At 52.1% G+C, this 26,807-nt stretch overlaps 1 protein-coding gene across 1 annotated transcript in view; it reads left to right on the top strand.

Moving 5' to 3' along the window:
- Positions 1-5,854: 5,854 nt before the first annotated feature.
- LOC149463766 (uncharacterized) overlaps positions 5,855-26,807 on the top strand; it is a 41,795-nt gene continuing 20,842 nt past the window's right edge. Inside the window, exon 1 of the mRNA XM_089674774.1 lies at positions 5,855-6,703. Coding sequence (XP_089530900.1) covers positions 5,855-6,703 — 849 coding nt within the window. The remainder of the gene's footprint in view (positions 6,704-26,807) is intronic.

Below are 26,807 nucleotides of genomic sequence, written 5' to 3'. Positions count from 1 at the left end.
CTATATTCATGTATTTTTAATATTTTTTATTTTGCTTTGTTTCTTAGTGCATGCATATCTCTTTGTATATGTGTATATGCATGTGTATATATGTATGTATATGCGTTTATAAAAACTACAAAATATTGCACTTTAAATAACCCCCTCCAACCCCTCATCTTATAACAAGTAGAGGAGGTGGAGCTTTGCTCCCAAGGCATCTAGCCCTGGTTATTTACTACTTGACCTCCATACAGGTTGGTCATCAGCTCTGAGGAAAGGGATTCGTCCCCGAAACGCGTCAGCCATTTGACCGCACTGACAGTGAGAACACCTTGCCTGCCGTTGTGGCCATTGTCATTTTTCTATGCTTTTTAGATACATGCTTCGTCTGTGAGTATGTTTTTATGATTTAATTCCTACAATAAACCTTGGATAATGCACTAGGTGTGTGCGCCACCTGTTTTTCTCTCTATGGGTGACTCCAGCCTCCAAGACGTGGGTCACCCCAAACATGGGTCACCCTGCCTGTCAGGACTCCCAGGTGTGACCAGAGGTGTGTGACTGACGCAGGGAAACGCAGACTTCAGATATGTGATAAACAATATAATTTATTAACACTAACCATACAAACATAAACGCAGTGCAATACTAAAACATAATACAGTGCAAACAAACCAAACCAACCACCCACAGATAACAGTACATACAAGCAAGCGTCGTCAGGCAGGCCGGGTCAATATCAATAGGGCAGGTAGGTACGGGGGAGCAAGCGGAGATGGGTCGGGGTCACAGGCCAGGTTCAGCAGGTAGCTAGCAGCGTAGTACAGAGGGTCAGGCAGAGGGATGGTCAGGGTCACAAGCCAGGGATCAGAACAGGTAGCAAGCAGCGTGGTACAGAGGGTCAGGCAGAGGGATGGTCAGGGTCACAAGCCAGGGATCAGAACAGGTAGCACGCAGCGTGGTACAGAGGGTGAGGCAGAGGGATGGTCAGGAGCGAGCCGGGATCAGAGCAGGAGAAGTCAGCAGCGGTTCAGATCAGGCAGGGTCAGCAAAGGAACAGAAACAGGATGCAGGACAGATACAGGGCCCAGGACAAACACAACACCAAGGCAGAGTCTGCAAGTCTGGCCATCCCTTAAATACACCAGTATCATCAGTTCCAGGTGTTAGTTGGCTGAAAGGTTGAGTCTCTGATTGCTGGGAGCACCCGCTGGCCAGCCCTGGTACTGCAGATCAAAAGACAGGTGAGTCCCACCATTGCTGGCCAGTCCATTCCTGACAGTACCCCCCCCTCAAGGAGCGGCCTCAGGACGCTCCAAACAGTCCTAGCTGGGCAAAATGTTCCACCGCCCGGGTCTGGTAACTGGCGGGATATCAAAGACTGGCACATCGGGCAGGACTCCGGGCAGAGGCACATCGGATTACCAGGCGAAGCAGCAGGCAGCGGGCCACCAGGCGGAGCAGCGGGCACCGGGCCCCCGGGCGGAGCAGCAGGCACCGGGCCCCCGGGCGGAGCAGCAGGCACCGGGCCCCCGGGCGGGGCGACAGGCACCGGGCCCCCAGGCGGGGCGACGGGCGTCGGGCCCCCAGGCGGAGCGGCGGGCGCCGGGCCCCCAGGCGGGGCGACAGGCATCGGGCCCCCAGGCGGGGCGACAGGCATCGGGCCCCCAGGCGGGGCGACAGGCATCGGGCCCCCAGGCAGGGCGGCGGGCGCCGGACCCCCAGATGGAGCGACAGGTCTCGGGCCCTCAGGCGGTGCGGCGGGCGCCGGACCCCCAGGTGGAGCGACAGGTCTCGGGCCCTCAGGCGGAGCGGCGGGCGCCGGACCCCCAGGTGGAGCGACAGGCCTCGGGCCCTCAGGCGGAGCGGCGGGCGCCAGACCCCCAGGTGGAGCGACAGGTCTCGGGCCCTCAGGCGGAGCGGCGGGCGCCGGACCCCCAGGTGGAGCGACAGGCCTCGGGCCCTCAGGCGGAGCGGCGGGCACCGGACCCCCAGGCGGAGCGACAGGTCTCGGGCCCTCAGGCGGAGCAGCGGGCGCCGGACCCCCAGGCGGAGCGACAGGTCTCGGGCCCTCAGGCGGAGCGGCGGGCGCTGGACCCCCAGGCGGAGCGACAGGTCTCGGGCCCTCAGGCGGAGCGACAGGTCTCGGACCCCCAGGCGGAGCGACAGGTCTCGGGTCCCCAGGCGAAGCGGCGGGCACCGAGTCACCAGGCACGACAGTGGGCTCCGAGTCAACTGGCATGACCGCTGGCACTGGGTCAGACATTGGATCGTCTGGCTGGACATCGGGCATCGGGTCACCAGGCATCAGGTCATTTGGCTCGACAGCGGGCACCGCGTCATCTGGCAAGGCAGTGGGCTCCGAGTCAACTGGTATGACCGCGGGCACTGGGTCAGACATTGGATCGTCTGACAGGACAGCGGGCATCGGGTCACCAGGCATCAGGTCATTTGGCTCGACAGCGGGCACCGCGTCATCTGGCAAGGCAGTGGGCTCCGAGTCAACAGGCACGACAGTGGGCACCGGGTCACCAGGTACGACAGCGGGCTCTGAGTCAATTGGCACAATAGCGGGCACCAGATCAGGTACCGGATCATCTGGATCAACAGCGGGCATCGAGTCAACTGGCCTAATAGGATCGTCAGGCTGGATCAGTTCATCATGCTGGGTAGAGGCATCAGGCTGAATGCCGGCGTCCGGCTGAGTAGAGGCTTCAGGCCGAGTAGAGGCTTCAGGCCAAGTAGAGGCTTCAGGCCGAGTAGAGGCTCCAGGCCGAGTAGAGGCTCCAGGCCGAGTAGAGGCATCAGGCCGAGTAGAGGCATCAGGCCGAGTAGAGGCTTCAGGCCGAGTAGAGGCATCAGGCCAAGTAGAGGCATCAGGCCGAGTAAAGGCATCAGGCCGAGTAGAGGCTTCAGGCCGAGTAGAGGCATCAGGCAGAAGAGAGGCATCAGGCTGCGTACAGGCATCAGGCTGAGTACAGGCATCAGGCTGAGTACAGGCATCAGGCTGAGTAGAGGATTCAGGCTGAACCACGGAAGGCAGGTTAACCGGTTTGGATACTGGCAGGATGGTATTGGTTGGAAAGAATTTTCGCTTTTTTCTGGTTTTAACTACTGGAGCACTGCAAGTAAACGCAGGTCTGCAAACGAATGGAGCAGCTGGAGACAGAGAAGAACTGGAGGATGGAACAGGAGAGGGAGCAGTTGCTACAGAGGGCTTTTTTACAGGGTTAAAGGCAGGATAGGTGCAGCGAGTGGGAACAGGGTACTGACATGCGGTAGATAGCCAAGTATACTGGGCTGTAACTGGGGGAGTTGTTGGGAATACAGGAGTAGAGCTTTGAGGAAATAGATTAGAAGCAGGACTGGGTCTTTGTAAGCTGACTGAGGCTGGGTGCAACAAGTCTGTCCATGTCTGCAGTATGGGTTGAACAAAGCTGAGCTTACACAAAGCCTGTCTGACCAAAGACTGCACTGCGTTTATACAATCTCTTAGTACCTGTGGTGAACATGTGGAATAATATTCCAGAAAGTAACCCACATCATCCTCTAATAACCACACCAGGGACTCTACCTGGTCTGCACTAAATGGTGGCAAAAATTCATCCCTGCATTCGGGGAAACCAGATGAAACCAACTCAACACAAACCTTAATCAATAGCTGCACCATAGAGAAATCTGTGCCCTGATCTACTAGAACATGAGCGAGCCGTATACATTCTAGCAGTTCATCCCGGGGATACTCCTTCAGAGTCTGATAAGCATATTTTCTGTCATCAAGCACTAGCAGAGATAAATACTCAACCTCATCCAGATCCATCCTTCCCAGCAACAAGCCAAGATGGCTTCCCTGTGCAGCCACTTCTGGTCCGGATTGGCCTTGGTGTAATGTCAGGGCTCCCGGGTGTGACCAGAGGTGTGTGACTGACGCAGGGAAACGCAGACTTCAGATATGTGATAAACAATATAATTTATTAACACTAACCATACAAACATAAACGCGTAGTACAGAGGGTCAGGCAGAGGGATGGTCAGGGTCACAAGCCAGGGATCAGAACAGGTAGCACGCAGCATGGTACAGAGGGTGAGGCAGAGGGATGGTCAGGAGCGAGCCGGGATCAGAGCAGGAGAAGTCAGCAGCGGTTCAGATCAGGCAGGGTCAGCAAAGGAACAGAAACAGGATGCAGGACAGATACAGGGCCCAGGACAAACACAACACCAAGGCAGAGTCTGCAAGTCTGGCCATCCCTTAAATACACCAGTATCATCAGTTCCAGGTGTTAGCTGGCTGAAAGGTTGAGTCTCTGATTGCCGGGAGCACCCGCTGGCCAGCCCTGGTACTGCAGATCACAAGGCAGCTGAGTCCCACCATTATTGGTGAATTCATTCCTGAGAGAGGGTGTGTTGCACTTGTCTGCTGAGCTCCAGAAAGGCCCGAGAAGCCTGGGGCTAAAGTGCCCTGCCCAGCCCAGGCAGGATGGCGGATCCTGGGCCTGGGTCCAGCGGGGAGAAGGCCCTGGAGGGGCCTAGTACCGGCCTCTCTTTTCCACCAGTAGAGGACCTGGGAATGGCCCCTAGGAAGGGGGAAGTTTATTCTGCCTACCGGGACCGTGTGGCCGCTCGGGCCAGGTTAATAGACAAGGAGGAAGCCAAGCTCCAGAAGCTGACTCTGGAGCTAAAGAAGTTCCGGTCATCCTACGACCGTGTATGGTCTACTAAGCGGCAGGCCATGAAACCGGACCTGGAGGCGCTGGAACTTCGTGTGTCACAGCAGGGGAGGTATGTGGCGGCGCTGCAGCGCCAGAGCGGCGTCCTAAGCGAGAAGTATCTGAATGAAGCGAGATTTAAGGCTGCAAGAAGCCGCAGTGTTGCGGCGATGCGGGGTCCGGTGGAGGAGGCCTCTTCGGTGGAGGAATTGTCGGGGGAGTTGCTGGTAGAAGGCGAGCAGGGGCAGGTTGAGCCCACAGCACCCTCAGAGGAAATGGCGTCTAAAATGGAAGACAGCGTGGTGGCAGGATCATCAGAGTCCCTCCCCCCTGGGCAGCTGCCTGTGGATTGGGGGACCCAGGTGGAGGAGGAGGAGATAGTGGGCGGATTGCAGTTCCTGGCAGAGGCGGTTGCAGAGCTGCGTGGAGCCGACTTCAGGTTTACGTCCGAGGACTCTGAGGAAGAAGCTGAAAGTGATGTCATCCCCCGCAAGCCGGCTAAGCCGGTGGTGAAGGAGCATGCTGCCTTTGTCATGCTGCAACGCATCCCCAAGGACGTGTTGGCAAAGGCAGGGGAGCCACTGGAAGGGGAGAAGGACTCTGCTGATTGTGTTGGTGAGATGGTTCTGGACGCTGGGGTAGCGGGTATAATGCCTGCAAAATTTTCTGAAGTGCAGGTTAGCCCTACAGTCCTGGCTAAGGGTGTTTCCCCTCCGGTGGTGGTCCCACTGGGCCCCGCCCCTTTGGGGGGCATGGTGGCCTCTGGTGTGCAACCAGCAGGTCCCCCGGTTTCTCCTCAGGGGGCTCCAGGTTCTCAGGTCCAGGCTCCTGCGGGTCCGGCTCAGGTGGGTTCTCCTGCTGGTATGGGTGGTCCCCAGCCCCGGGCTCCCCCAGGTCATGGCTCATCAGCATCTGCCCCTTCAGTTGCTGCTGCTGGTGTGGCGGCTTCCCCTGGTCATGCCCCCTTGATGTTGAGTGCCCCTGGGGCTAGATCGGGGCTCAGTTACTCTGCTGCAGTTAGGGGAGGTCAGGGGTTAGTGGGATCGGCCTGGGCAAGGGCAGGTAACCTACCCACTTCCGCCGCAAGGCGAAATGTTGTTCAGCTAAAATGGTCAGGGGAGGGCCCCCCCCTTAGCAGGAGAGAGGTCATAGACCGCATATTAGAAATGGGCTTCCGTGCTGCGGATATTTTTGCGTTTATTGCTCCAGTTGGTACTGGAGAATATGACGTGTCCTTCATGCGGCCAGAATTGTTGGACCTCTTTTGGCAGAGGTATGAGGCCACCTTTGTCACCAGCCCTAGGTGGGTGGGCCTAACCCCGAGGCTCGTCTCTCGCCAGTCCCTGATTAAAAAAATAACGGTGCTGGTGAGAAATGAATCCATCCCAGCATCAGATATTGTGGTCTGGCTAAGTAGATATGGGGATGTGATGGGGCCCCTTGGGAAGATCAAGGATGAGAGGGGAATATGGACAGGTGGGTGGACGACCACCGTCCGCTTAAAGGTGGTTGGAAATGTGCTCCAGCACATTCCCTCTTCCGCTTTTCTAGGGAAGGACCGCCTGATAATTTTTTATGCGGGTCAGCCGAGGGTCTGCCACCGGTGTGGGGGCAAGGGGCATTTTGCGGCCACCTGCCCCGTCATTAGATGTTCCCTGTGTCAGGAAATAGGACACCTGGCCAGGGACTGCAATGTTGTCCGATGCAATCTCTGCGGGGAGCTCGGGCATTCATACAACCAGTGCCCGGAGGCCCTCCACAACCTTCCGGTGGGGGAGCTTGAAGCAGAGTTGGATCGGATAGATGCTGAAGAGGCGGAGGCGGCATTGGAGAGAGCGGCTTCGGTTGCTGTGGCGGCCCTTGTGAGGGAAGGGGAGGTTTCTGTGGCCCCTCCTGTCTCTGTCCCCCCTGTTTCGTCTACCCCTTTGGAGTCCCCTGTTGTTCCCCCTTGTGTGCCGGTTCCTCCTCCCAGGACTAAGAAACAGCTGAGGGAGGCTGCTAAAGGGGCCGAGATGGTTGAGGCTAGGTCTAGTCCCTCAGTGTCTGCTCCCCCCTTGCTCTTGCCGCTGCGGCGGAGTAGGAGGCCCGGTAGGGAGTCCCGGGAGTCCCAAGGTTCTGCTCCAGTAGGGGCTCAGGTGGAGGAGGGGTGGTCCCTGGTAGGTAGGCGGAGTAAGCCAGTTTTGTCCTCAGCAGGGTCGGTGTCCTCTTTAGAGGCGGGGGAGGTGGCCCTGGGGAATAGGTTTGGGGCTTTGTCGGGGGAGGAGGAGGGGTCAGGTGATCCCGCTTCCCCGATGGAGGACGAGGATGCTGGGGGGTCTCTTAAGAGAGTGAGGGACCTTGCCAAGAAAGTCAAGAGGAGGATTAAGAAACGTCCCTCTCAATTATCCTAATGGCAGTTCCCGCTCCGATAAAGGTAGCAACCATTAATGTTGCCAGCCTGAAGTCTGTAAGTGCTAGAGAAACAGCCTTATTGTTGATCAGTGGGATGGAAGCTGATATTTTCTTTTTGCAGGAGACCAGGTTGCCCACCTTGGCTGATGTCCATCTGGCCAAGCGTGAGTGGAGGCGTGGGCCCTCCTACTGGTCTCTTGCGGCTGAGCTTTACAGCGGAGTTGCGGTGCTTTTTACCGGCATGGTAACGTGTCGGCGGATAATTGAGGTAGAGATCGGAAGATGTCTGATTCTGGATGTTCTCGTAAGGGGGCATGAGCTCCGTCTCATTAATATCTATGGCCCACAGTCCAAGTGGGACAGGAAGAACCTCTTTGCGAGGATTAAACCTTACCTCTTTACATCCCGGCTGGTAGTCTTTGGAGGTGATTTTAACACCATTACTAGGCCCAAGGACAGGAGAGGCTTCACTGACTGGCTGGGATATGATAGCAATTTTCTAAATGCTATAGTCAGGGAGGCAGGTCTGGTTGACGCTTGGATTCAAAGTGTCCCAGACGGCACGGGTTTCACCTTTAGGAGAGGTAATAGCCAGAGTAGGATAGACAGGTTTTTTTTGAGGGAGAACTCTGCCTTCTCGGCACCTGAGTGTCAGGCGGTGGAGTTTTCCGATCACCTTATGCTATCTGTCACCTTGAATATTTCAGACACGCCGCTGAGAGGAAAGGGCATCTGGAGGATGAATTCATCTCTGCTGGAGGACGAGGAGGTGAGACGATCTTTCGAGGAGTTCTTTCAGGCGCAGGAGACAGTGCTGGATTTCTGCGGCAGTAAGTCTGAGTGGTGGGAGCTCACCAAAGTGCGGATCAGCAGGTTTTTCAAGGCCGTTGGTAAGAGACGGCAGTTTAAACAGTATAACGCCTACCAGCGGTTGCGGAGGAAGCTCGACCGCCTTGTTTCTAGCGGTGGAGATTCGGGGGCAATCTCGGAGGTGAAGCTTCTCCTTAGGAAACTCCAGTATGATCGGCGTGCCTCTTTGGTTCTGGAGAGGGATTATGGGAAATACCACTCGCCTGACCCTTTCCAGAATTGCAAACAGAGTGCAGCAGTTAAGACAATCTCTGCTCTGAGGGATAGTACAGGGTCCCTGACTAAATCCAGGTCAGGGATTCTGGAGGTCTCCAGGTCCTTTTATGCGGATTTACTGAGTGAGAAACACCTTGACCGGACAGGGATGTCGAGCTTTTTGGAATCCACGCCTGGTCTGGACAGTGATGTCCCTCTGGCGAGTTTGACTGGGGAGATTACTGCAGAAGAGGTGTCCAGAGCGATTGATAGTCTGGCCATTAAAAAGACTCCTGGGCCAGACGGTCTGACTGCCGAATTTTTTAAGGCTTTTAAATCCCGCCTGGCACCTCGTCTCACGGAAGTGTATAACAGCTGTCTGGATGAGGGATCTCTCCCTCCTTCCATGAGACAGTCTGCAGTTATTCTCCTGTCAAAGGGTAAAGATCCTTCGGCTATTGAGAACTGGCGCCCCATCAGCCTCCTCAATGTTGATAGAAAGGTTCTGGTGAAGATCTTGTTCTGGCGCTTGTCGTCAGTGGCAGACAGTTTGCTTTCTCGTCAGCAGCATTGCTCGGTCCAGGGCAGGAGTACCTTTACAGCGGTGTTAGCTGTCCGGGAGGCTCTGGAGCGATGTAAGGCTGAAGGATGGGGAAAGTACTTGCTGGCGGTGGATCAGGCAAAGGCCTTTGATCGAGTTGATCACAAGTACCTCTGGCATCTCCTGGACCGGTATGGTTTGGAGGGGAGGTTCATCGGCTGGTTGAAGACATTGTATCAAGGGGCGGAGAGCTTCATGTTGGTGAATGGTTGGGTTGGGCAGCCCTTTGAGGTTGGATCTGGGGTGCGCCAGGGGTGCCCGCTGAGTCCCTTGCTCTATGCCTTTGCCATCGACCCCTTCGTCAGGAGGCTAGATGGCGGGGCGGTGAGTGGGGTGCTGGTGGGTGCCACTGGAGATCCGCCTTTGAGAGTTGTGGCTTATGCTGATGACGTTTCTGTTTTCATTTCTGGACCGGAGGAGGCGCAGGAGGTGGTTTCAGTAATGGATCAGTATGCCGAGGCATCAGGTTCCAAGGTCAATCAGGACAAATGTGAAGTTCTCTGGATGGGTAGGGAGGGTGAGAGCTTCTCACTCCCGGACACCTTCCCGGTGCCTCAGCCGAACATCAAAGTGTTGGGCATCAATTTTGGCTCTGCTGATTACAGCAAGCAAAATTGGGAATCCAAGCTGTCGGATGCCGAGGTCAAAGTGAGATGCTGGAAGGGGTGGCGGCTCTCCTTGAGGGAAAGGGTTGATTTGATCAAGACTTTCCTGCTCCCAGTCTTTTTGTACGTCAGCTTCGTTTGCCTCTTGCCAGAATCGCTCTATACGAGGATCTATAGCTGTTTCTTCCAGATGTTATGGGGGAATCGGCTGAACCTCGTCAAGAGGGACGTGACTTACTCATCCAGGCGGGAGGGTGGCCTAGGTATGGTCAACCCGGTGGTCTTTTTCTCTCTGATGTTCTTGAAACATAACTTTGGTAACATGCTGGCAGAGAGACCGCCTGCATGGGTAGGACTGTTCCGGATCTGGTTTGGACCCTTTCTGCACAGTTGGGAGAGTGGCGGGCCAGTGAGAAGCCTGCGGGTCAAGCATGGTAAGCTCCCGGCTTATGTGGCCCCGTGCCTGAAGTTACTCCGGCGGTGGCATGTGACTGCGGAGGAGGTCCGGTCCCTCCCCAGGAGGCTCCTGGGTGAGAGGATTGTGGCATCTGCTTTCCATGTGCCGCTGGCCTTGAGAGATTGCCCGGGCCATGTTATGAGGGAGGGTCTGCGGTTGATAAATCTGGAGCGGATCCCCCTGAAGTTGCGGGACCAGGCCTGGCTCGCCTTCCATGGCAGGCTCTACGTGAGGGGTAACCTGAAGTACCGTCCTGCGGATGACCGTGGTTGTCCGAGGTCGGAGTGTGGGGGTGAAGTGGAGACTATGGACCACTTCTTGCTTCAGTGCCCCTTTAACGTAGAGGTGTATAAACAGGTGGGAGGGGCTCTGGGTGTTCCTTTCCTCCATCGCATGTCGTATGCGGAGTGGGTGTACGGAGCATTCGAGAGTCGCATGGGTTTTAATTTGGACACCCTGTTTTTAGTCAGCTTAGTTGTCCGTTATCACACTTGGATGGCACGGTGTCAGGTCTCCATTCGGCAGAAGGTCCTCCCTGTTCAGGTGGTGGCGAGTGACATCCTTGGTGAGGTGGGGAAAATTCGGGGTCTTGAGAAAGACAGGCTGCGACGCAGAGCTTGGATGGAGGCGTGGAGGAACATCAAGCCTGTTGCTGCGGTCTGTTGATCTCGGGTGGTGGGATCTGTCCCTAGTTTCTGCCTTCAGCACTCCCTAGATTTTTGCGTTCGGATCTTTTTGGTAGCCTTTTGCATGGTAGGTTGTAGGGGTCAGACGTGGAAGATCTGCGGGTTCCTTAGCCCTCCCCTGTGGTGTATATAATGGTATGGTTAGGTCCTTTGTATATAGTTTAGGCCATATAGGCCGTAAGCAGCAGGTTTGAATATGGAAATTGCATATGGTTTATGTTTTTGTCTGAGCCATAAAGGCTCTTAGTCATGTGGTCTCGGCCATAAAGGCCTTGTACTATAAATATTGCATATAGTTTCCGTTTTTTCCTTTCAGGTTATGGACTTTTATTTATGAGCCGTTCAGGCTATGTTTGAGTTTTTTTTTTTTTTTTTTTTCCCAGGGACTGTTGGGACATTTTAGTTTCCTTTCTGTTGAGTTTTGTATTTATTTATTTATATTTATACTTTTATACATAAGTCTGATGGATATGTATGACATCAATACATACAGTTGTGGCCAAAATTATTCAACCCCCACTGAAATTGAGTGTTTTGGCCAGTTTGACATTGCTTTTGATCATTCAGTCATCTTGCTTACATTTACATTAAAGAGGCACTTGTAGGTCAGACAAATATAACATAACAGTTATAATGAAATAACCACAAATGTCTTTTCTGTGCTCACAGCATTATCAGTTTTATTCAACCCCCAAGTGACATTCAATCTTAGTACTTAGTACAGCATCCTTTTACAGTTATAACAGCTTTTAAACGTGAAGCATAGCTTGACACAAGTGTCTTGCAGCGATCTACGGGTATCTTCGCCCATTCTTCATGGGCAAAGGCCTCCAGTTCAGTCACATTCTTAGGCTTGCGCACTGCAACTGCTTTCTTTAAGTCCCACCAGAGGTTCTCAATCGGATTTAAGTCTGGTGACTGCGATGGCCACTCCAAAATGTTCCAGCCTTTCCTCTGCAACCATGCTCTAGTGGACTTGGAGGTATGCTTGGGATCATTGTCCTGTTGAAAGGTCCAACGTCTCCCAAGCCTCAGGTGTGTGACGGACTGCATCACGTTTCCATCCAATATCTCCTGGTACTGAAGAGAATTCATGGTACCTTGCACACGCTGAAGCTTCCCTGTACCTGCAGAAGCAAAACAGCCCCAAAGCATGATTGACCCTCCACCATGCTTCACAGTAGGCAAGGTGTTCTTTTCATCATAGGCCTTGTTCTTCCTCCTCCAAACATAGCGTTGATCCATGGGCCCAAACAGTTCTAATTTTGTTTCATCAGTCCACAGAACACTATCCCACAACTTTTGTGGTTTGTCCACATGGCTTTTGGCATACTGCAGTCGACTCTTCTTATTCTTTGGAGACAGCAAGGGGGTACGCCTGGGAGTTCTGGCACGGAGGCCTTCATTACGCAGTGTGCGTCTTATTGTCTGGGCTGAAACTTCTGTACCCACATCTGACAAATCTTTTCTCAGTTCCTCAGCAGTCACACGGGGACTTCTCTCCACTCTACGCTTCAGGTAGCGCACAGCAGTCGAAGTCAGCATCTTCTTTCTGCCACGACCAGGTAGCGTTTCAACAGTGCCCTTTGCCTTGAATTTGCGAATGATGCTTCCTAAGGTGTCTCTTGGTATGTTTAACATCTTTGCAATCTTCTTATAGCCATTGCCCTTCCTGTGAAGAGAAATCACCTCTTCTCTTGTCTTCCTGGACCATTCTCTTGCCTTCACCATGTTTGTAACCACACCAGTAAATGTCTAGAAGGAGCTGAGTATCACAGTCATTTTAAAGCTGCCTAATTGGTGCTTATTATGCTTGATTGCTGCTCGGTGACATCCACAGGTGTTTTCAATACCTGATGGAAAGCACCTGTATGAACCTCTGTTCTTCAGAGTGGTAGTCTTTAAGGGGTTGAATAATTGTGGCAATGAAGAAACCACATAAGAACCATTTACTACTGTATTACATAAACAATTGATGTCATTTTAGTTGCATTTGGGTAGTTACAACGTCCTTGTAGGATTTGATTCTGAATACAATTCCAAATGTACACTATAGTCCCTAAACCCCTTTACAGCATTGGGGGTTGAATAATTTTGGACACAACTGTAATAAAAAATCTCCATTCCTGACACTGCCCTTCGGCCTCCTGAAACATGGGTCAACCTACCCTTCTGCCGACTGACACATGGGTCACCCCACCATCTCATCTTCCCGAACATGCTCACTCCACCTTTCAGCCTTCACAAGAGTCACTCCATCCTCCGGCATTCCCAGACATGAACCTACCTTCCTACATACCCACACATGGGTCAACCATCCTCCCCATTGCTCAAATATGGATAACCCCACCCTTCCAAACATGGGTTGTAACACCTTCTCACCTTTCCAAATATGGGTCGCCCCACCCTCCCACTTTCCCAAACATGGGTCTCCCACCCTTCAGGCCTTCCCAAGTATGGGTCGCCCCACCTCTACGCCTTCCCAAACATGGGTCAAGCAACCCTCCTGCCTTCCCAAACATGGGTCACCCCACCCTCCAGCCTTCCCAAACATGGGTCACCCCACCCTCCCATCTCCCGAAAATCTGTCACCCCATGCCTTCCCAAGCATGGGTCACTTCACTCTCCCACCCAGCAAGACATGGTTCACCCTACTCTCAAAGACATGTGTGAAAGACCCAACCAGGATAGGGGCTTTTGGAGGGGACTAGGGGCTAGCTTTCTACCCACTGATTATTGCCCATGGAGAGAGCAGATCATTCTCTAATGATGGACAACAACATGATGAACTCTGAGATCAAGGCTTGGATTAATTCTATCCCAACGCTCCTTCAGCGTTTCCTACAACGATGCCACCTCCTCTTCCCTCCCCCTCTCTGTTGGGGTCCCTCAGGGCTCTGTCCTTGGACCCCTTCTCTTCTCCATCTACACCTCCTCCCTTGGCAAACTCATACACTCCCACGGCTTCAATTACCACCTCTACGCTGATGATACTCAAATCTACCTATCCACCCCTCACCTCACCCCCACATTCTCCGCCCGCATCACTCACCTCCTAAACGACATCTCTGACTGGATGTCGCTCCATTTCCTCAAGCTCAACCTCTCCAAAACCGAGCTTCTCGTCTTCCCCCCAGCTCGCGCCCCCCCCATCCTTTCCATCACTACCAACAACACCACCATCAATCCCGCCCAGCAAGCCAAGGTCCTTGGCGTCATTCTGGACTCAAACCTTTCCTTTCAACCTCATATCAAATCACTTACAAACACATGCAGGCTCCACCTCCACAACATCGCCAAGATACGCTCCTGCCTTACCCCAGACACCACTAAACTACTCGTACACTCCCTCATCATCTCACGCCTTGACTACTGCAACTCCCTCCTCACCGGCCTACCCCAGTGCAAACTCTCCCCGCTTCAGACCATCCTGAACTCAGCGGCCAGACTCATCCACCTCACCAGCCGCTCCACCTCTGCCAACCCCCTCTGCCTCTCCCTCCACTGGCTCCCCATTGCCCAACGCATTAAATTCAAATTGCTCACCCTGACCTATAAGGCCATTCACAACACTGCCCCTAACTACCTCACCGACCTGATTCCCAGGTACCACCCTACCCGTACCCTTCGCTCTTCACAGGACCTCCTTCTATCTTGCTCCCTGGTCTCCTCCTCCCACGCACGACTGCAAGACTTCTCCAGGTCCTCCCCCATCCTCTGGAACTCACTACCCCAATCCATCAGACTGTCACCTTCCCTCCTCACCTTCAGGCGCTCCCTGAAAACCCACCTCTTCAGGGAAGCCTACCCCACCCTCACCTAACAGCCGCTGCCCTTCCCTCCTCCTACCACTCCATCCCCCACAGCCGTTTCCTCCTGTGCCTCTACCCCCTCCCTCCTAGATTGTAAGCTCGAAAGAGTAGGGCCCTCTTACCCCTTGTGTACTGTTTGATGTTACTGTTCTGTTTCATGTATTGTCCCCCCCTCTATTGTACAGCGCTGAGCAAACCCTTTGGCGCTATATAAACTCGATAAATAAATAAATAAATTCTCTGCATAAAGACAGCAAATCATCCATTCTGGAGTGGAAGGAAAGAAGTAATATTAATCTTGCACAAGTTAATGGTCAGAGGAAATATGGTGGCCCTCATGTGGACTGGGTTAAGGAGGTCATCCATTTGGGACAGAAATATTTATCAAAAATCTCCCTCAAGAAATCTGAGAAGATAAAATAATTCCACTTTTTCAAACTTGGAATATTGTATGGACAGATTATATAAATGAAAGCAAACACCTGAAAGACAGCATGTATAATGGACTTTGTGTATTCAGGGTGCGGGCTTATTGTCAGCCCGTCTGGGGTGGGCTCCCTGATTAACCAAAGCTTTTTCTGGATGTCTGGCTGTTGATTAGCTTAATGTTAATTAGGTCACTGTTATCTGTTGGCTGTACTGTTTAGCTTTGGATTGTTTAGGAAAATGTAATCAAACGCTTACCTAATCAGTGTGGGATGTTTATCCTAATGTATAACATTTGTGTTTTTGTTCCTGTAGGCACTGCCCCTATTTTTGAAGTGTACAAAAACCTGTGTTTTCTGTTCAATAAAGAGTTCCTGTTTTGGCATCTAAGCTAGTCTCATCTAGTCTTGGGTGCAATGCCTGGCTACAATATCTTGGTCCTGTGGCAAGAAACAGTTCTCTGATGGAGTCACCAAATTGGGATGACAGGCATTCTGTAACAACATGGGTTAACTTACCTTCTGGCCTTCCCAAACATGGGTCACCCCACTATCCAGCCTTCCAAAACATGGGCCACCGCACATTCCAGCTTTCTCAAACATGGGTCAATCCAAACTCCCGCTTTCCCAAACAGGTCACCACACCCTCCTACTTTTCCAAACATGGGTCACCCCATTCCCCCACCTTTTCATACATGCGTCACCTCACCCTCAAAGTCATAGGTCAGCCCACTCTCCAGCCTTCCCAGTCATGGGTCACCCAACCCTCCCCCATCCCAAACAAGGGTCACCCCACCCAACAGCCTTCCAAAGCATGGGTTACCCAACCCTTCCACCTTCCCAAATATTGGTCACCCCACCTTCCCAAACATGAATTACTCCACCCTCCTGCCTGCCCAAACATGGGTGACCCCACCCTCCCAAACATGGGTGACCTCAGCCTCCAAGACATGGGTCACCCCACTCTCCAGCCTTCCCAAACATGGGTCATCCTGCCCTCTAGCCTTTCCAAACATGTGTTTCCGCACCCTCTGGCCTTCCAAAACATGGGTGGCCCACCCTCCATCCATCTGCCCAAACTTGGGTCACCCCACTGTGATGGGAATCCCCATATCCCTCGTATGTGTAAATCACCCTGTGCTATTAGGGGTACAGGGTGATCTGTCCTAATATTGTGTGGGGGTTGTTGATTGTTTAATGTCATGTGGCTTCCCATTGTTCTATCGTGTATCTGGCTTGGGAGCAAACTATTATGGGATGCATGTGTTTATGTGTATTAGCTTAGTGTGGCGGGGGGGGGGTGTCTCCAGCAGCCCTCCCTCCTGATGGGACTGTCTGATGGTGTGAAGTTTTATTGGCAGCAGTCAATTTAAATTTAATATACAGTATGTGTTTTAATTCACTTTGGATCTTTCGAATGTAGTGATACTCTTTCAACACAAGATGGCGAGGTGGAGACTCCTTGGTATGCAATTAGTGCACCATATAAGGCAAAGGATTGAAGTCCCCTCCCAGTTCTGACGAAGTCTGCGGTGATTGGCGGACGAAACGCGTCAACGTAATGACGTCACTACGCTCGGCGTCTTCATAGGGTGTGGCGCCCACGAGGTGGGATGGAACGGCGGTGTCACAGCTCCTTGCTAGGAAGGCACGAGGCCCTCTGAAAACTACCAAAAGTCTACTACTACAGCGGTTCGCAAACGGCAATCCCCTAGGGGAATATACCTTCCACCGGTGGCAAGTTATTTAAGCTTACAGCTGTGTAGATTTATAGAGTATATCTGGAGCCAAGAGGGCATGTCATACGGGCCTAATTTACCCTGTATACTCGGGGAATTTTTTGGAAATCCTCCTTAGAGGATATAATATATACACATATATATATTTATATGCTATCCTATTTAGGCATTGAATGCTGTGACAAAGCCATATCCTATTCAAACCGCTTCAATTTTCTTAGATTGAGTAATTTTTGGAAACCCCTTCAGTGGGTATACAGACTCAGGTATTCACGGCCTGCTATATACACAATATATGTGTTTGGAATCTACGTACTGTGACTACCTGGCTCCCCACCCCCATATGCACCTTTGAACAAGCATCAAGGACCTGATCCTATTTCAAGTCGATGGGAGTCTTCTTGATCCCTATTGATGGTAATATACCCATACTTTGTTTTTTGCTTTCAGGGTTTCACTTGATGCCTGTGTTCTTTATAATAATTTTTTATATATATCCCCAGAATCATTTGGTACTGTGGACTGTGTTTTACTTGGGGTGGCTATCCAGGAAGTCCCTACATTTGAGAAGTGGGTATGACAGTTTCACAACTAAAAAGGTAATGAAGGTGTCCACTAATTACTGTAGAGGGAGGCTTGGTGAGGCCTGGATGTGATTCAGCTCCTATACTTTCATACATTCTTTGTGTATTTTTGTGTTCCAGCTTCCATACATCAGGAGGCTACTCTACACATCCTGACTTATATTGGGAACATATCTGCTGAATCTATGGTTCACTCTAATACGAGCTGGAAATTCATGGAAACATAGGATCGAAACCTCACCATTACCATATATTGCCTTATATGGTACTCTACTTGCCTAAATGACCCTGATATGAAGACGCTAAGTGCTTTTAAAATGATTTTAATTGCTTGACATGTTCACCGTGCTCATGTTTAACCTCCTTATGATCTACGTGATCAAATAAAGTATTGCCTGTAATTTTTGAATCCATATTACTCCGCGTGGATCTTTTAGTAACCTTCTTTTTTCAGGTAGGGGTGCTCTTGTCACACTACCATATTGTTCAGTGTGAAGTTGGAATACCTGTGTGTCTCTTGTTACTAAATGTAGATTACCCTGCCCTGTGTCATTATGCAGGAAGATGGGACTGTCCCCTGAGTGTATATATCTTGTATCTGTGTTCAAATAAAATAGTCTACCTCCTGGTTTACTTCAAGACTGGTGTCGTCTAGTCTTGTATGGTGGGCTGTGGTGTCTGTTGTCGGTGTTCGGACGGGGAAGCGGTATTCTAATGGAAGTCTTCAAGCGCAATCTGGGTTGGTTCCATTACACCCACCCTCCCACTTTTCCAAACATGGGTCAGGCACCCCTCCCACGTTACCAAACATGGGTCAGGCAACCCTTACACCTTCCCAAACATGGGTCAGGGAACCCTCACACCTTCCCAAACATGGGTCACTTCACCCTCACACCATCCCAAACATGGGTTAACCCAACCTCCCGTCTTCCCAAACATGGATCACCCCACCCTTCTGTCTTCCCAAACATGGGTCAAGCAACCCTTTTGCCTTCCCAAACATGGGTCACCCCACCCTTCCAAACATGGTTGACCCCAGCCTCCAAGGCATGGTCACCCCACTCTCCCGCCTTCCCAAACAGTGGTCACCCTGCCATCTGGCCTTCCCAATCATGTGTCACCATGCCCTCCTGCCTTCCCACACATGGGTCAACCAACCCTTCCACCTATCAAGACATGGGTCACCCTATCATCTTATCTTCCCAAACATGGTCACCCCATCCTCCAGCCATCACATACATGGGTCACGCCACCCTCCATCCTTCCCAGACATGCTCAGCCTACCCTCCTGCATACCCAGACATCGGTCAATCACCCCCCCTTCCCAAATATGGGTCACCCCATATTCCCAAACATGGGTCTCCCCACCCTGCCACCTTCCGAAATATGGGTTGCCCTACCCTCCAGCCCTCCCAAACATGGGACACCCTACCGTCCAGCCTTCTCAAACATGGGTTGATCCATCCTCCCGCCTTCCCAAACATTGGTCAAGCAACCCTCCAACCTTCACAAACATTGGTCACCCCACCCCTCTGCCTTCCCACCCTCGAAGACATGGGTTACCCCACATTCTGGCCTTCCCAAAAATGGGTCAACCCACTTTCCCACCTTCCCAAACATATGTCATCCCATATTTCAGCCTTCCCAAACATGGGTCGACTCCCATTCCAGCCTTCTTAAATATGGGTCAACCCAACCTCCAGCCTTCCCAAACATAGGTCACCCCACCCTCCCATCTTTTCAAATATGGGTGACCCCATCCTCCCACCTTTTCATACATTGGTCATGTGACAGATCAAACCCGGACAGGGGCTTTTGGAGGAGACTGCAGGCTAGCCTTAGCCTATTGACCATGGCCCTGGCATCTGAGCGGGCTCTATTCTTTGGGAGGTGTGTGCCTAAGGGGGAGGGCCCTTTGGAGTAGTTTACTTCAGATTAAAGTCCATGTCTACCAAAAACAAACAGACTCTGAGAACTGGAGGACCAGGATACAGATTTGGGGTCTCGGTGCCAAACCCAGCATTGACTGCTTCAACCTCCCTTTCTAAACTCAGAGACTGTAAGTAGATATTGATATAATCAGCTCAAAACAATCTGATGCTGAGGTCTCTTGCTCTAATCTGTTTATCAACCACTTTCCTGCCGCCCTATAGCAGATATTCTGCTACAGGGTGGCAGGGGTGTGCAAAATCACGTATATATACATGATTTCGCATTTCCAGGTAGGGGGAGCGTGCGAGCCGGGCACACACCCTACCCGCGCCCCCCACCTGCGGTGATTACCCGACGGCCTGGTGAGTACCAAGGATCTCCGATGGAGAGGAGGGCTGCTTTGTTTACTAACAGTCCTCCTCCCTGTCTGCTCGGGCACATAGCTCTGGATGGCTGTGCACAGTCTACTTACAGTGAAGTACCAATACACCGCCCCCTAGTAAAACACTCCCAGCACACAGTCAACCCTTTGATAACCCCTCATGTTAACCCCTTCCTCCCCTGTACCGTTAGTACAGTATCAGTGCTTTTTTTTAGCACTGATCACTGTATTGGTGTCTCTGGTGATGTCAGTGATACCAAGTCAGTTCCCCCCAGTGTCAGAATGTCTGCCGCAGTCATGATTGCCGCCATTATTAGTAAAAAAAAATATTCCAGTATTTATACCACCATTTGTAAACGGTATAACTTTCACGTAAACCAATTAATTTACACGTATTGGGATTTTTTTTTAGCAAAGACATGTAGCAGAATACATTTTGGTCTAAATTTAGGACGAAATTTGATTTTTGAACTTTTTTACTGGACATGTTTAATAGCAAAAAGTCAAAAATATAGTTTTCTTTCTCAAAATTGTCTATCTTTTTTTTTTATAGCTCAAAAAAATAAAAAAAACGCACAGGTGATCAAATACCACCGAAAGAAAGCTCAATTTGTGGGAAAAAGACATAAAAAGACTTACATTTCATTTGGGTAAAGCGTTGCAGTTGTTAGTTAAAGTAATACAGCGCCGTAATGCAAAAAATGGCCTGGTCAGGAAGGTGGGTAAATCCTCAGGAAGGCAAGTGGTTAAGGTGTTATGTGTTTACTGTCTTTCTACAATTGTATGCCTCCTAGGTGTGCATTCCCATTGTTAACTGAGTTAAATGAGTCACCCCTTTGTTTCTGTCTGTCTGCTAGTCCTCCTGGAGATGTGATTAGTATTATGTCACTCTACCGTACTCAAGCATGGGTTACCCCACGCTCCCAAAGATGGGTGACTCCAGCCTCCAAGACATGGGTCATCCCACTCTCCTGCCTTCCCAAACATGGGTCACCCTGCCCTCCGGCCTTCCCACACATTGGTCAACCTACCCTCCCACCTACCAAGACAAGGGTCACCCCACCATTTCATCATCCCAAACATGGTCACCCCACCCTTCACATACATGGGTCAAGCCACTTTCTGGCCTTCTCAGACATGGGTCAACCTACCCTCCTGCATACCCAGACATGGGTCACCCCATCCACCAGTCTTCCCAAATATAGGTGCTCCCACCATCCCGCCTTCCCAAACATGGGTCACCCCACTCACTCACCTACTCAGACATGGGTCAGCCCACCCTCCCAAAAATGGGTGACCCCAACCTCCAAGACATGGGTCAGACCACTCTCCGGTCTTCCCAAACATGGGTCATCCCACCCTCAAGCCTTCAGAACATGCGTCCCCCCCACCCTCCGGCCTTCCCAAACAATTGGTCACCCCACCCTCTGGCCTTCCTAAACATGGTTCACCCCACCCTACCGCCTACTCAAACATAGGTAACCCCACCCTCCCACCTTCCCAAACATGGGTTTGCCCCACTCTCTTGCCTTCCTTGACATAGGTCACCCCACCCTTCCACCTACCCAAACATAGTTCACCCCACCCTCCCACCTACTCAAATATGGGCCACCCCACTCTGCCAAACATGTGTGACCCCAGCTTCAAAAACATGGGTCATCCCCTCTCTCTAGCCTTCCCATACAGGGGTCACCCTGCCCTCTGGCCTTCCCACACATAGGTCAACCTACCCTTCCGCCTGCCAAGACATGGGTCACCCCACTATCTCATCATCCCAAACATTGTCACCCCACCCTCTGGCTGTCACATACATGGGTCAATCCACCCTCTGGCCTTCCCAGACATGGGTCAACCTACTCTCCCACATACCCAGACATGGGTTAATCACCCTCCCCCTTTCAAAAAATGGGTCGCCCCACCCCCACACATCCCAAACATGGGTCACTCTGGCCTTCCCAAACATGGGTCACCCCACCCTCAAGCCTTCCCAAACATGGGACACCCCACCCTCCCGCCTTCCCAAACATGGTTCAAGTAACCCTCCTGCTATCCCAAACATGGGTTACCCTCACCCTCCCGCCTTCCCACACATGAGTTTCACCACCCTCTTGCCTTCCTTGACATGGATCACCCCACTCTCTGGCCTTCCCAAAAATGGGTCGCCCCACCCTCTCTGGCCTTTCCAAACATGGATCACCCTGACCTCCAGCCTTCCCAAACATGGGTCGCCCCACCTTCTTGCCTTCCTTCCAAAGATGTGTAACCCCAGCCTCCAAGACATGGGTCCTCCCCACTCACCCGCCCAAACATGGATTACTGTGCCCTCTGGCCTTTCCAATCATGGGTCACCCTGCCCTCTGGCCTTCCCACACATGGTCAACCCACCCTCTTGCTGTCACATGTATGGGTCAAGTCACTTTCTGGCCTTCTCAGACATTGGTCAACCTACCCTCCAGCATACCCAGACATGGGTCAACCACCCTCCCCCCTCTCCAAAATAATGGTCACTCCACCCTCCCACCTTCCCAAATATGGGTTGCCCCACCCTCCATCCATTACAAGCATGGGTCGCCCCCACCCTCCTGCCTTCTCAAACATAGGTCGCTCCACCTTACCAATCATGGGTCAACTCACTCTTCCATCTTCCCAAAAATGGGTCACCCCACCCTCCAGCCTTCTCAAACATGGGTCAACCCACCCTCCCACCTTCCCAAACATAGGTCACCCCACCCTCCCACCTTCCAAAGCATTGGTCAAACAACTCTTCCACCTTCCCAATCATGGGTCACTCCAATATCTTGCCTAACAAGACATGGGCCACCCTACTCTTAAAGACACTTTCTGCCCTTTCCAAACATGGGTCAACCTACCCTCCCACCTACCAAGACAAGGGTCACCCCACCATCTCATCATCTCAAACATGGTCAACCCACCCTCCGGCCATCACGTACATGGGTCAAGTCACTTTCTTGCTTTCTCAGACATGGGTCAACCTACCCTCCCGCATACCCAGACATGGGTCAACCACCCTCCCCCCTCTCCCAAATAATGGTGCTTCACCCTCCCACCTTCCCAAATATGGATTGCTCCACCCTCCATCCTTCACAAGCATGGGTCACCCCACCCTCCTGCCTTCTCAAACATAGATCACCCCACCCCCCCACCTTCCAAAACAATGGTCAAGCAATCCTCCCACCTTCCCAGAAATGGGTGACCCTACCCTCTGACCTTCCCAAACACAGGTCGCCCCACAATTTGGCCTTCTCAAACATGGGTTGCCCCACCCTCCAGCCTTCTCAAACATGGGTTGCCCCACCTTCCCACCTTTCCAAACAAAGGTCACCCCACCCTCCCACCTTCCAAAACAATGGTCAAGCAATCCTTCCACCTTCACAAACATGGGTCACCTTACCCCCTCACCTTCCCAAACATGGGTAATCCTGCACTCACGCCTTCCCAAAAACATGGGTCACTCCAATATCCTGCCTACCAAGACATGGGCCACCCTACCCTCAAAGACATAGGTTACCCCACCTTCTGACCTTTCCAAACATGGGTCAACCTACCATCCCACCTACCAAGATAAGGGTCACCCCACCATCTCATCATCCCAAACATGGTCAACCCACCCTCCGGCCGTCACATACATGGGTCAAGGTCACTTTCTGGCTTCCTCAGACATGGGTCAACCTACCCACCCGCATACCCAGACATTGGTTAACCACCCTCTCCCAAATAATGGTTGCCCCACCCTCCCACCTTCCCAAATATGGGTTGCCCCACCCTCCATCCTTCACAAGCATGGGTCTCCCCACCCTCCTGCCTTCTCAAACATAGGTCACCCCACCCTCCCACCTTCCCAATCATGGGGCGACTCACCCTTCCACCTTCCCAAATATGGGTTGCCCCACCCTCCATCCTTCACAAGCATGGGTTGCCCCACCCTCTGGCCTTCTCAAACATAGGTCAACCCACCCTCCGGCCTTCTCAAACATAGGTCGTCCCACCCTCCTGCCTTCCCAAACATAGGTCGCCCCACCCTCCCGCCTTCCAAATGATTGGTCAAGCAACCCTCCCACCTTCACAGACATGGGTAACCTCACCCCCTTTTCTTCCCAAACATGGCTCACTCCAACGTCCTGCCTGCCAAGACATGGGCCACCCTACCATCAAAGACATAAGTTACCCCCACCTTCTGGCCTTTCCAAACATGAGTCACATCACTTTCCCACCTTCCCAAACATGGGTCACCCCACCCTCCGGCCTTCACAAAAACATGGATCGCCTCACATTCCAGCCTCCCCAACATGGGTCAACCCAAGCTCCCGCCTTCCCAAACATGGGTCAAAACATCTTTCCAAATATGGGTCACTTCATCCTCCCAACTTTTCATACATGGGTCACCCCATCCTCAAGGTCATAGGTTACCCCACCCTCAAGGCTTCCCAATCATGAGTTAATCAACCCTCCCACCTTTCAAAACAAGGGTCACCCCACCCTCCGGCCTCCCCAAACGTGTCGTCCCACCCACGCCTTTTTGGCCTTTCCAAACATGGGTCACACCATTTTCCCACCTTCCCAAACATTGGTCGCCCCACCCTCCGGTCTTTGCAAACATGGATCACCTCACATTCCAGCCTCCCCAACATGGGTCAACCCAACCTCCCGCCTTCCCAAACATGGGTCACCACATCCTCCCACCTTTCCAAATATGGGTCACTCCATCCTCCCAACTTTTCATACATGGGTCACCCCACGTTCAAGGTCATAGGTTACCCCACCATCCAGGTTTCCCAATCATGAGTTACCCAACCCTCCCACCTTTCAAAACAAGGGTCATCCCACCCACCAGCCTTCTAAAGCATGGGTCTCCCCACCCTCCCACCTTCCCAAACATGGGTCACCCCACCCTCCCTTCTTCCTTCCCAACCATTGGTCACCCCACCCTCCCGTCTTAACAGACATGAGTCACCCAAACCTCCAGCCTTCCCAGACAATGTTTGTTTCACCCTCTGGCCTTCCCATCCATTGGTCACCCCACCCTCCAGAATTCCCAAACATGGGTCACCCCATCTTCTCAAACATGGTCACTCCACCCTCCTGCCTCCCAAACATGGGTCAGCCTGCCCTCACGCCTTCCCAAACAAGGACCAACCCCCTTTTGCCTACACAAATATGAGTCACCCATCCTACCAAACAGGTGACCTTAGCCTCCAAGACATGTTGCCCCACTCTCCAGACTTCCTAGACATGGGTTACCCACCCTCCAGCCTTCCTAAACAGGGGTCACCACACCCTCTCACCTTTCCAAACATTGGTCAACTTACCCTCCTGCCTATCTAGACATGGGTCACCCACCCTCCCATGTTCCCATATATAGGTCATCCCACCTTCTCAAATATAGGTCACCTACCCTCTGACCTTCCCAAACATGGGTCACCCTGCCCTTACGCCTTCCCAAACAATGACCAACCCCCCTTTCGCCTACCCAAACATGGGTCACCATACCCTCCAAAACATGGGTGACGTTAGCCTCCAAGACAGAAGACACCCCACTCTCCAGACTTCCTAGACGTGGGTCACCCACCCTCCTGCCTTTCCAAACATGGGTCACCCCACCCTCTCACCTTTCCAAACATTGGTCAACTTACCCTCCTGCCTATCCAGACATGGGTCACCTACCCTCTCACCTTTCCAAACATTGGTCAACTTATTTATTTATTTCAGGTACTTATATAGCGCTGTCAATTTATGCAGCGCTATACACACATATATATATATATTGAACATTCACATCAGTCCCTAACCCTCAAGGGGTGTACAATCTAAGGTCCCTAACTCACATTCATACATACACATATTATGGCCAATTTAGACAGGATCCAATTAACCTACCAGCATGTCTTTGGAGTGTGGGAGGAAACCGGAGCACCCGAAGGAAACCCACGCAAGCACAGGGAGAACATGCAAACTCCATGCAGGATGAGCCATGGTCAGGAATTGAACCCATGCCCTATTTATTGCAAGGCAGATGTGCTAACCATTAAGCCACTGTGCAGCCCCAACTTACCCTCTTGCCTATCCAGACCCACCCTCTCATGTTCCTAGACATGGGTTACCCACCCTCCGGCCTTCCCAAACAGGGGTCACCACACCCTCTCACCTTTCCAAACATTGGTCAACTTACCCTCCTGCCTATCTAGACATGGGTCACCCACCCTCCCATGTTCCCATATATAGGTCATCCCACCCTCCCACCTTATCAAATATAGGTCACCCTATGACCCTCTGACCTTCCCAAACATGGGTCGACACACCCTTCAGTCTTCCCAAACATGGGTCACCCCAGCCTCTGACCTTCCAAAACATGGGTCATCCCACCCTACCACCTTCCCAAACATAGGACAACCCACTCTCTGACCTTCCCAAACATGGGTTGCCCCACCCTCCGGCCTTCCCAAACATGGGTTGCCCCACCGTGTTGCCTTTCAAAACATGGGGCTCCCCACTCTCCCACCTTCCCAAACATGGCTAAGTACACGCACCTGCCTTTCCAAACATGGGTCAAGCAACTCTCCCGCCTTCCTAAATATGGGTCACCCCACCCTCCTGCCTTCCCAAACATGGGTCACCCTGCCCCCACACTGTCCAGGGAGGGATAACATAAAAGCAAGATCAGCACAATATAAAAGGAATTAAATAGTGAATGCCTGATGAAAGAACGCGACTAGATCTCGTCCTGCACATGCTCAGAAACACGTCACATTTTAATGACGTCGGACGCCACATGTGCTGATTTTGGACATCTTGGAGACTCTGCCAGGCTCCACCATCCGTGCTGCATGTGCACAGCACCATCTGCTGGCAGACACCTTGGAGGTTCCACCAGGCTTACCATCCATGTTGCACATGCACAGCACTACCTGCTGACGGACTCAATCAATCTCTGTGGATCAGACACACAACTACATCTGGCTACAGACGTCTCACCCTCTTACCCATGAGCCTGTTTTAAAATAGTTACTACTTATCTTTCTATTAAATACCTTCACAGTACACACTTAGAGGTGCTGTGTTTCTTTGGCACCCCCACACTCCGACCTTCCAAAAGATGGGTCACCCCACCTTCCCAAATATGGGTCACCCTACCCTTCCACATTCCAAAATATGTGTCACCCCTCCCTCCCACCTTTTCAAACATGGGTCACCCCACCCTCCGGCCTTCCCAAACATGGGTCAAGCCACCCTCCCACTTTCCCAAATATCTGCCACCCCACCCTCCTGCCAACCCAAAAAGGTTCACCCTACCCTTTGGCCATTGCAAACATTGGTCATCCCACCCTCCCTTCTTCCCAAACATGGGTAACCCCACCCTTCGGCCTCCTCAAACCTAGGTCATCCCACTTTTTCAACTTCTTAAGCATGGGACACCCTGCCCTC

This window comes from Staurois parvus, unplaced genomic scaffold, assembly GCF_062004578.1.
Source record: "Staurois parvus isolate SC_StPar_1 unplaced genomic scaffold, SC_StPar_1.0 ptg000152l, whole genome shotgun sequence".
NCBI classification, from domain to species: domain Eukaryota; kingdom Metazoa; phylum Chordata; class Amphibia; order Anura; family Ranidae; genus Staurois; species Staurois parvus.
Note: the sequence above shows the minus strand (reverse complement) of the source record. Positions and strands in the feature narration are given on the sequence as shown.